Here is an 11,810-nt window from a genome sequence, read left to right on the forward strand (position 1 = left end):
CTCAGCAGTAACATAGGACAAAACGGCCTTAAATGGGTCAAATGTTAGGTTATACTGTACATACATACTTCTACATACATTTACTCACATTATGAAAGAATCACATAAAAAAATTGTATATGTCTGATGAGTGTTAGTGTCTCAATTTGAATGTCACTCTTAAGAAGCTAGCTATCAACAAGTGCATAGAAACCTTGAATAATAATACTATGTAACTTATATATAATATAATATAAACACAGCCTACTGTTACACAAACTCCCTGCCTTCTCTTTCTTTAATGCACACGCGCACGCACACACCTACACACACACACACAACAGCACACACACACGCACACGCACACAGAACAGAACATTCAAAAGGTTGCTCAATTTCCATAGACAAATACTGAGCTGGTCTGTTGAAACTGGTTTATATGTGATTAATTAACCTGATATGAACTTTAGTCAACTTTTCTCTTGCCCTCTCTTGTCCTCTCAGAGTTTAGCCTTTTTTTACATTACCCCAGAAACACTCATATTTATGAACTCACTTTTGTCTGTGATTTTATTTTGTCTGTCTTTTCATTTCCTCTCCTGTCTGTTTTTCAAGCTCCCACTGTCTCGCTGTCCATCCTCTGCCCTTCTATGCTTCCAAAGGAGACCTTTGATTGCTGGCTCAGATGTGGCACAAACTGAACACAACATCAGGTTGGATTTCATGGCCTCTTAATATTGCCCAAAGACTTGTGGAGCAGTCTGCCCTCGTACAGAAGATGAACTTTGACCTTCATGGATTCAGTGCATAAGGATACACAGATTTGAAAGGTTTAAAGTATATATTTTGCACAGCTGAGGAAGCAATCCGTGCATCATAGTAGTGATAAGAGACAACCGTGAAACCAAGCATGGTAAATCTGAAGTTCCAACCCATCCTTCTATTTATGCAGAAAAAGTCATTTGTAAAGGTACATCTTTTGTTCCCTGAGCCAAAACAACAGTTTGTCAAACTATATTTCAATAAGGATCAGAAAGAAACATACATACATACCTTACATAAGCAACTACCTTATCATATACATTGTAAGTATTCAGTGTTATCATGCTGTGTTGGGCGGTGTTTGTTTAGCCAGAATGCAGTAAGAGCCAGGTCCTTGTTAGATGTGCTGACCAATCACAATAGGTTGTTTGTTCATTTTATTCTAAAGATCGATTTGTTATGTTTTATCTGCTGGAGAGCTTCTGTTTTTCTCAAGGTAGTCACAAAGAGGCCTTAGGTGTCAAGAATAAAACCCTTTCACCAAACTGTGCATGGCAACACAAGTCAATCCATGCTGTGGTATCATGTGTTTAGGTCTTTTGTCGCATGCACAGTGCAATACAATATGCAGTAGAGATGGGTAGAGAAGCCAATTCATCCAGTATTTTCGGAGGACGGTTTCAACAGGTAAAAGTCAGGAATCAACATTGGTCTCATAGCAGGCAAGGGACAGTATGGAAACAGGGCCTTGAATGAAACCACTGATAGGCCTATACCTGTTTGTTTGAAAGTTTCGAAAATGACCCTGTCCTCATTTTCACTCTGTACTGTACCAGAGATTTATGGTGTCAGGGTCAGAGATTATTTTTCATTGAGTTCACTTTATGAAACAAGAACCAATCAAATGAAAGAATCAAAAGTTCATTTAGGATTTTTCCAGGCCTGGACAATTTGCATCTCTGTGGGAATAGTCATTTTTCTGAGATTCAAATACATTTTACATTAAAAAATATACATGTTTATTATGCATGACATTACTTTTAGTCATCAGTTGTTAGAAATCTATTTAATAGATTTAAAGAGAAACTGCTCTGAAGAATACAGTATGATATGCTGTGACTTACCTTCAAGGCTGTGGTGTTCTTTTTCCTATCATCTTTCATGTTAGAAATACGAACCTGCTAATGAGGAGCTCCAATAAGTTGTCAAAGTGTCTATGTCACCCAGAGACAAAGACCCGTGCAAGATCTGTGAGGAACTACTTAGCATAATATACTCTGGATGATCAGACACATACCAGCAATAGTGCATTAGCTAAACTATCAGATCTTAAAGACCAGTCAAGTGATTCAGTGATGAATTATTTCAGTACTTTTCAGTAAAGGGACAATATATAAAATGTATTCTACAGATGAACTTTCAATTTTTTTTCATTCCTCTGTTGTTTTCTATGCCAGTTATATTATAGGACCATGCGAACCTCCAATACTGTATGAAGACAAAAGCAGCAATCATCATAGCCTTCATTATCTTGGCCAATCTATTGGTTTACAAAGTGCTTGGTCAACTTTTTACAACCTTTCCAATAGATATACTGTATATTTTATTAAAATATTAGGCATTCTCCCTCATAGCTAGGATTAGATTAGTTTTTAAAGGTGATTTTTTAAGTGTGTTTGGAGGGTGATGCACAAAGTTATTTGGGCGAATTCCTCACTTGCTAAAACAAATTTCCAAACAGTGATAAGCCTAACCACCTCCTGTGAGTTACGCAGTCAGACTTCGATTTCGACCCACCTGTTACACAAAGAACAAACAAATATCAAACACGCCAATGGTGAAATTTAACCATCAAGGTGCTGTCCCTAATGCTATAAACTGGTAACGACATGTAGGTCTGCCATATATTTACGTTGCTGTTTTTCTATGGCAGATAAGTTGGTATAGGCTATTACGTCTATCGACAGAAAAACGCCATCCTGTCATCTAGTGGACAATCGTTAAATCGCATATTTGCAGCATTTGGTCTGGAGCTCGGTGGTCAATAAATGTGGTGGTCAAATCAATAAGCCCATATAGTCCGATATTAGAATGAAATACGAATTCAAGCTTTAATTAAAAAAAATTTTTTCTAGCCAAACCACACTTTGGGGAATATTTTAAGGTTATGTTTACTTAATATCTGAAGTATTTAAAGAAAGGCATAATATCTTACTGCTTGTTTTTATATGCAGGCTTAATTTTATATTTTTTAATATTTATATTTATATTATTGAATTTAAATATGCATATTTAAGTGTTATGAATCCCATTAATTCTATACCCTGGTAAAAAAAATATACAAAACAATAAAGTGGTTGTTCTGTACTTTCTACTTTGAACTAGTTTATCGGGGACAGCGAAGGCATGTCTCTTGCTCAGACGATAAGACAGGCCAAGCCACTGCAAATGCCAAACTATAATTCCCGCAGTACCGCAAGAAATGTTAGTCTTTCTTGTTACAATCAGAACGCCTATAATTAAGTTTTATTTATCGTTATCTTACTTTCATTTTAACTTTTTGAACGGTGTCACTTATTCCGTCAATCTGATAATATATTTTTTTGCAGTCGGGGCTGTGACATGTTTTGTGTCACATAGGTATTCTTCTGGAGACTGGAGGCAGGGGACAGCTCAACTGCCCGTGGCGCGCAGATTCATTCATTCATCCATTCATCCATCCATCCATTAATCTGTTGTGAGCCAGGAAAACAGGTAGCAGATAAAATATATTTACGTTGCAAATGCTGAACGTATAGAATTTCTCAGATAGTGGATGCAACCTATAATTAAAGCTGTGAATTTTAGTGAAAAACTAAATGTATTACAGGCAAATGCAGACAATGGCCTAACATCCCTAAAAGCATCCACGCGCACGCCATTTGCATAAAAAGCTCGGTCAAACTATCTGCACTGCGCGGTCCATATTACGCTACGCGGTTGTAATGCAAATGTAGGCTATATCAAATAAAGCTACTACTTGCAATGTCAAGGTTGAAAAAACAGAATTAAAAATATTCCAGAGTGGAGAATTCAGTACTCCGAAATGGAATATACAATACTCCAAAATGGCAATGAATGTAAATCCATGCTGTTTTTTTTAAATTCCGTAAAATAACCTAATCAAATTGTTTTCAGAAAACTCGACTAGATTCTTGGAGTCCTGTTTCCCTTGTATTTATGCAAATTCGTTTGTGTATTTTTACTTCAGGAATTTGGAATTATGGTTGAATAAGAGGGGTGAAGGGCAATTTTTTATTAGATTGGTTTTCATAGCCCTATACCTTCCAGTGCCAGGTTGTTTTCTGTGACTGCAGTTTGACTTTTGTCCACAAGATGATGCTGTGCTCAAGCCACTCCTTAATAGTGCTGTGTGGCATGTTCACAGTTGACAGATTGCTTTTCTTTGTATCTGTAGTTCAGATTGGAGTATAATTGGCATATTGTCTGTTAGGTCCAACCTGTGGCCCAGTTGCCTGCCATGACAGGGTTGAGTGTTTGCTGAAGGAAATTAACCCACATATCTAGACGCTATAGGAGAAGATTAACTCTGAGTTGCCTGTCTTAAAGATTTTTCCCTGCATTTTGAACATGTGCCTGTATGTCTTTGATGTGTGATGAATCTCCCCCCGCCTCTTAATCATGAATTAAGAATCCACACAGCTGATCTACAGACCCATTTATCCCGACCATCTTTCATAGCTTAGATTTGGTTTATTTGACATGTCTACAGTTAGATTTGTGCTGGGGCAGCTCAACTTAAACAGCAGAGTCCTATGGGATTTAAACCTGCAGCTCTCTGGTGTAAAAGCTGCTGTGGCACATCGCGCCTCTGGTACAGAGCTGTGTGAGAAACATGGACAGCATGACAGGATGCACACATGCAACTTACCCTTCCCTGGGCCACCGTGAATGGCCAGCATCTTTCTGCTTGACCGCTGCTGTTGTGTCACTGTCACATGGTCGCTGTGGTACTGCTCCAGTTGCACACCGCGATGCCATACAAAGTAGGGAAGGCTGATGTTTTCTGCTAATTGCCTTTCTTTGATCAGTGGGAAATTGTTGAAAGAAAATCCATGTACAAAAATCCTGGTTCGTGTAGATGAAAAAAGAGCTACTCTGAGCCAGACTGGATAAGTGTTTAGTGAGTTTTTATCAGCAATGCAGTCAGTCCAATGGGAGGGGCTGCAGAGTTTGGATCACACCCATGCAGTCTAGTGAAGTGGTTCTCAGCCTCAGCCCTAGGAGACTACTGTGTATGCTAGTTTTTGTTCCAACTACAATTGCAATCTGAGAATTTTAAAAGCCTGTTCAAATTAAAGACTGAGGTGAATCAATAGGCTCCAAATTAGGTTGTTGAACACGTGTTTAAGTTCTTTCATAATTCTTTCCTTAAACTGATTAACACAATGCAGACTGGTTCATTGTCATTTGCTTTGTCATTGAATTCCTCATTATCTATGAAATTGTTCATTTTCATGGCCATGTGTTCACACTTTCACCAGTTAGGAGACAGTTTATTCACGTCTGTCTTTAATTTGATCAGTAAGAAATATATTTTGACCTCTTTTTTGTAATTGCTTGCAATATAGCACAAGATATACAATGTGAACATTGGGCTTTTATTCTTCATGGCGTGCATAGCTATTTCTGACATAATGTGTGTTAATAATCCCTCTGAACATGAACAGCAACTAATGAAGAAAAATGAATGGCTTGTTAAAATCTTGGATTGTAATTGTGGTTGTAAAGAAAACCAGCATACGCAGGGGGGCCCAGGACCACGTTTGGGAGCCACTGTTCTAATGAGCTCTTAGCAGTAACAAACTCATCAGAGTTTATAACGGTCTGATTTGAAGTGCCACAGAGGTCAGTGCCAAGATCTCACATTTCATGTGTTGGTGTAGCTATATGTAGCAGTGTTTTAAGGGGATATTTCTGGAGTGTAAATTGTGTACACTGTGTTACATGAGATTGTGATGTGTGTGTAAATCCAGCAGTATTGTGTTACAGGAAAAGGTGTTTGAATTGCTGACCAACACACACACCAAGATAGAGGGATTACAGACACGGATCTCAAAGTAAAATGGACAGAGTAATAGTCTCAGTAAGCCCAGTCATCCATGAGTAATTACTGCATGTTAATCCATAATAATGCTCCTTTTGACCGATCCATGTATGATAATAATAATGCTCCCCTGGGAACAATCATTTTCATGCTGGTTGATTCTGTTTTTTTCCCCACACTACTGGCCTTCATTTAATCTGGGGAACATAGAGAAGTTGCTGCCCATTCACAGGTGCTTATGATGAAAGTGCTGTATGCGTACTTTTGCTACCCTTAGAAGCAGAAGGCTGGGTAGAATCTGTACACACACTCTCTGTGGTGTCACCTTCCACCTACTCACTGCTATGAGCATGATTGACAGGATCATATTTCTGTCCTTTGTCTTTATTGTGGTCTTTCTGCCTTCAGGCTGTTTTGCATGACATCATCAAGAATTATGACAAGATCAAGACTGAGTGACTTAACACACCACTACAGCACATTGATGCACAACACAAAAGCTCAAATATACTGTGGAGGACCTGCCGTGTAAATGTTTCATCCACTTTTACAAAATAAAGTCACGAAAGTAAATTTAATCAGTTTGTAAGGTAGTTTTTATTTGTGATTGTGTCCCATCTGTGACAAAGTTCACATTACACAACAAAGTGTGGACCTAGTGTTTCACAGTGCCGAAAGAAACAGATTAGTCCCATATTTGTCCATTTTTCCTTTGAGTTCCATCTGAATATAGCACCATTCCTATCTTACTGCCATGTTTACATCAATGGATTTCCCTGTCAAATCATAACAAGGTAGATTTAAGTTATATTTCCAGGGCATCCTTAATTACCAGGTACCAATTTGTGCAAATGGAATGGATTTTCCAGTTAAACGTTGGGTGTATAATCCTGTAATCAATAGCTGATTACATCTTAAGGAGGCCAAGATAAAGCTCAAGGCAATTAACATTAATGAAACAAGGTCAATAATGCCCTGAGTGAGGAAAGGGCTGTCAGGTCTTGCACGCCACCCCCACCCCATGCTTAGCCCATTGTCCCATAGTGCATATGCATCACAGTGTGCCACAGAATCTGGTCATTATTAGCACTTGATATCTTAACAATGAGATTACTTATATCACTGAGTTTTCCTGACTCTTGTCCAATGCATCCTGGGATAGGCTCCAGCACCCCCCGCAACCCTGATCAGGATAAGCGGGTATAGACAATGGATGGATGGATGGATATATCACTGAGTTTGGTGTGAGCAAACAATTTGTGTGGGTACAATGGTTGCATTTAAGATACCGTACTCCAATAGGAGATAGATTTATGCTATTGTATCATTCAGGAATCAGTCCTCTGCACTGATGGTAGATGTATACTGTACCTGAAGCACTCCTCTACACTCATGGTAGATGTGCATGAAATCTGAAGTACTGCTCTACACTGATGGTAGATGTGCACGGCATATGAAGCACTGCCACACTGATGGTAGATGTGCACAGAATCTGAAGCACTGCCACACTGATGGTAGATGTGCACAGAATCTGAGGTACTGCTCTAAAACTGATGGTAGATGTGCACAGAATCTGAAGCACTGCTACACTGATGGTAGATGTGTACAGTATCTGAACTGTGGTCTTACTTGCACAGAAATGCTGACACAGTATTAGTGTAGTGATCTAATTACGGTTGGGTTGAAACATAATATGCAGCTACACTGTTTCAGATTTAGGGAATTTATGAAACTATATCCAGTGGATGTTTTACAGTAGTTTTGACAGTAGTTATAGATACATTTTTAGGTACATTTTGGCATTATTTAGCAATACTGGCTGTGATCTTTAGCAGGTCTTAGATTCAACAGTATGAACCTAAGGCATAAGAAGTGGTAAAGAAGACTGTATGAATGAGAACCAATCAGGAGCCAGAAAACTCAACCAAGCTCATGCTGTACACACACTCTTTTCCCACCACACCCCCGTTCAGTCACAGTGTTCCATTTTTACTTTCAATTCCAATTCATTATTTTGCATTCAAGGCAAAGTTTTTGGTAAAACCTAGCAGAATGCTTATTCCTTTCTTTGTGTTGAGCTGGTGTGGCTATAATGGACCGTGACACTCTCTTACTCCGGGTTTGCGTCGGTTCCTCACCACTACACTCCCTACAGAGATACGTTACCCCCCACTCTCCTCTCATGCTCTCCCTCTCTATCGGCGCTCCTCTTTTTTAATGGGTCTCCACCCCGTTAGCTGCAGGCCTGCCATTGTCCTTCACACCATCTTTCTGACCCTGAGTGGTGAGCAGCCCTACCCCAGGCCGACCGGGGCAGTACCAGCTGGGCCCTTGACGATACCAGCCCTGGTACAGCGCCCTCCAGCTCAAACAGCCCAGAGCACCTCCTAGCAGCTGGCTGGGGAACTGCGGGAAGTAGGCCAGCAGACAGAGCAGAAGGAAGACCCAGAGCTCAAGGAGGAGGACGCAGAACAGGAAGAGCAGGCGCAGCGGGGCCCCCGAGGGGCCCCCCAGGGCCAAGTAGGGGCCGAATATGGCCACCTCCTCCACCAGGAGCAGACAGCACAGGCACAGCAGGAAGGTATCCTCGGAGACCTCGTACCCGCGCCACAGCATGCCCTTGTTGAGGCAGACGGCCTTGGTCAGGTCTTCCCTCAGCAGCAGCAGGGGTTGCCCCGGCTCGGCCAGGCCCTTGGTCACCTGGCCTTCCAGGGGGGCCGTGAGGGGCTCGTAACAGCTCCCTGTGGCGTCCCCCAGCAGCGCCAGCAGCCGTCGGAACCCCATCCACAGCCCCCCTGCCACTGCCAGCCGGGACACGTGTCTCAGGGAGAGACCGAAGGACTGGCGCACGGTGTAGGACAGGAGGAAGACGAAGGACCCGGCGAAGACACAGGTCCACCCCCAGCCAGAGCGTAAGAACATCCTGACAGGAAGGGGAGGGGCCACAGACACAGTCACAGTGGTTGAGTTTGCACAGGGAAAAACTCAGATAAACTGTAGAGAATACGCTAAATTAAACAATTTTACACAGAATTAAGCAGTGTCAGCAGATGAAATTAGGAAGGAGATCGCCACAATGCACAAGCAGACCTGGCCAGAGCAGAAACAGAAAAGGCAAAATTGCTGCTTACTGTTGGCTAAAACATTTCAGGTTGTTCATTCACACACACCATGACAGCAGAAGACCAGTGTAACACTAATGGCACTGATATGCAACAGCGTGGGTGGCCTATGCTATGCCTGGTTCTGTATTCACTGTTAAATCAGAAACCACTTTATACCCAAGAAACAAGGTGAAATGACTTAACTGTGTAACCAACTGCTTTAAAGCAGCAAAAACCAGCGCCAGGACTATGGTTGGCCAACCAAACATTCCAGGGGGCGCTCTCCTCACCTGTACAGGAAGTGGCTCTTCTTGGCGAAGATGCTGTACTGGTTCCCCCACAGACTGAGAGCGGGCCCGAACAGAACCACGGCCGACAGTAGCAGGTGGAAGTGCCGCCGGAAGGAGGCATTGCCGAGGAGCCCGGCAGCGAGGTTGGTCACCGCCACAAGAACCGAGTTCAGAAACATCTGTGCCTGGATCCGATCTCACCTCCCGCTCGCACTCAAACGACAACGGACAGCTTGTGCCTCTGACCACCTGCCTGTGATAGGGTGATCCAGAGATCCAGAGGATGATCTCTAATTCTGTTTATCCAGTGACACTAATCTGATAATTACAATCTGCTGGGGGGTATGGAGATTCAAAACTCCAATGACTTTGTGACCAAATAATTAAAAAGATACAAAAGGTCCCTTTAGTAACAATCAAGTGACTCCGCAACGTTTTTCAGCAATCCACTGTTGATGTTTTAGCCATTCAGTGCTGTTGTAATCCTGAAGGTATATATGCCAATTAATCCAGATAACTGTCTATATGATAGTGGAGCAATCCAGTGCTTCAGTGTGCCTGCTAATGAAGCGAATTTTTAAGATTCTCAAACAGTGTTCTCTTCAGTGGTCCAGATTTCACAGATGTTAATGATCCTGAGGCAGTAATCCTGTGGTCCTGTGAGTTCTTTAGTCATCCAAGGCGATACAACAGTCCTGCAACGCAGTGCTCGTTGTGCTGCTGGGGTCTCTCTCACAAGCACGTAGCCCACTTATCTGTCATATCCGCTCACCCCTTCCCCCACCTCTTACCTTCCCATCCTCCGGAATCAACTCACTCCAGCGGTCACCCCCAAATATTCAGATCCCTGTTTGTGCAGCTCTCTGCCCTTCACGCACTCCTTTCTCTCTGTCCGTCTCGCGCGAACACCTCGGTCCAGTCTCAGTGGTTATTATTGCCCCTCCACTCCCACCCCCTCTGGCCCCACCTCCCACGGGGAGTTACAGAAACAGACACATGCTCTGCCCTGACACATCCTTTCCTCTGCAGGCATCATGTCTCCCACATTCACAAAGTTCAAAGGTGAGTGGGTGAATGTGCGAAGGGTTGCGTCTTAGTGACATAAAGGCGCAGCTGCCTGCGTTCGTCTGCACAATGGAGCACAAGTTGGACCTACTGCACCGAAAACCCTTCAATAAAGGCCACTGTTATTCACACTATTAAACATCATTTAGCAGCGGCCTTCAAGCAATATTCATTGAAGGATTAATGTATACAGATTTCCGAAAAGACACCACAAACACTCAGTACAGTACAAGTACAGTAGAGTACTGCCATTGAACTGGTTAAAAAGAGAGAGCACATTCTCACATTCAAATACCAGTACCATTCAAAGAGAGATTGGTGACACTTTGTTACTATGACTGGCAATATTAATCAGTACATTTCCATCCAAGTAAAACTATCCAGTGCATGTTGTGGCAATGCAGTCAACTGCCATGTATTTTTCTTACAGCTGGGAGAGACACATGTACTGTAGTAAGGTCAAACGAATTCTAAATAAACTGCTCTCCATTTTGCTATTTTTAGTCATAATCTCCATGCTTCTCTCTCAGCTGTTTAGTGTCAGGGCCTGTCTCTGTCAATCATTGAGTGGGGGGTGTCTCTTCCCCCCTCGCCTCTTTTTCTTCTACAGAACCCACTGCCTACTTTGCTTCTGCTCGCTCCATAACCTGTACATTCACATAAAAACACCTATTTATATCTGCTTTACCTGCTTGGGTGTCTCCCTTTCCCTATCTCTTCTTCTAACTCAAGGGATGGCCAATTCTGGTCCTGGAGGGTACATGCAGATTTTGGTTTCCTCCAGTTACCCTGGTTAAAAGAGCTAATTGGCTGTATACACCAACACTGCTTCACTCGCAGTAAAACATTTCATTTAGGGATACAAGAACTTCAGTCTTCAGCTGTCATGCACTCACTTAAGAAGAAATGTAGCTAAAATGTCAGATGATGTAAATGTTCTGGCTAACTAATTAAGGCCAGAAGTTGACATGAAAACCAGAAAAAGTCCCTGGTTGCCCACTTCTGCTCTAACCGAACCCCACCAGGGTCCTTCCTACCTCTACCCTCTGTGCACCCATTCTGCCTCAGATCTGCCCTCAGTCGCGTTATGATCCCCATCAGCGGGGCCTGGAGGTCTTACTGCCGAGTCTGTCACAATCTATGAAACAAGTCATTTAATCTGTTAAAATGTAAAAACTTTTCACATCCTTAAGAAGGGATGTCTTGTTTAGTGATGAACATCAAATACAGACATACCAGCAAATTTGTGATATTTATTTCATTGTAAAATACTCATTCATTCACTGTCACACACATAAGCCAATATATTTACACCAATATACTCACAAGCCCTTCACCTCAACCTCACAAATTGTCACGTTAAACTTTTACAGCAATTTTGCAAAACATCATTAATAAAATGGAAGAACTTTCAAAATGTGTTTATGTGCATTTACATAATATTGTGTGGATGGCTGGTTACAGCACACCTGCCTGTCAACTAATAGACCTGCCAATTGGTTA

The 11,810-nt window shown here is 42.0% G+C and overlaps 1 protein-coding gene across 2 annotated transcripts; it reads right to left on the bottom strand.

Moving 5' to 3' along the window:
- Positions 1-6,421: 6,421 nt before the first annotated feature.
- On the bottom strand, positions 6,422-11,735 carry LOC135261002 (fat storage-inducing transmembrane protein 1-like). Of its 2 annotated transcripts, XM_064346822.1 has the most exons (3): positions 11,345-11,735; positions 9,243-11,096; positions 6,422-8,771 (listed from the first exon to the last, which is right to left on the bottom strand). In XM_064346822.1, the coding sequence occupies exons 2-3, from the start codon at positions 9,419-9,421 to the stop codon at positions 8,063-8,065; spliced, it is 888 nt and encodes a 295-aa protein (XP_064202892.1). In that variant the 5' UTR covers positions 9,422-11,096; positions 11,345-11,735; the 3' UTR covers positions 6,422-8,062. The 2 variants fall into 2 exon arrangements, with proteins under 2 accessions (XP_064202892.1, XP_064202890.1); XM_064346820.1 differs by having other exon boundaries at positions 9,243-11,735.
- Between the last annotated feature and the right edge of the window lie 75 nt (positions 11,736-11,810).

The sequence above is a fragment of the Anguilla rostrata genome, chromosome 8 (assembly GCF_018555375.3).
Source record: "Anguilla rostrata isolate EN2019 chromosome 8, ASM1855537v3, whole genome shotgun sequence".
Lineage (NCBI taxonomy): Eukaryota > Metazoa > Chordata > Actinopteri > Anguilliformes > Anguillidae > Anguilla > Anguilla rostrata.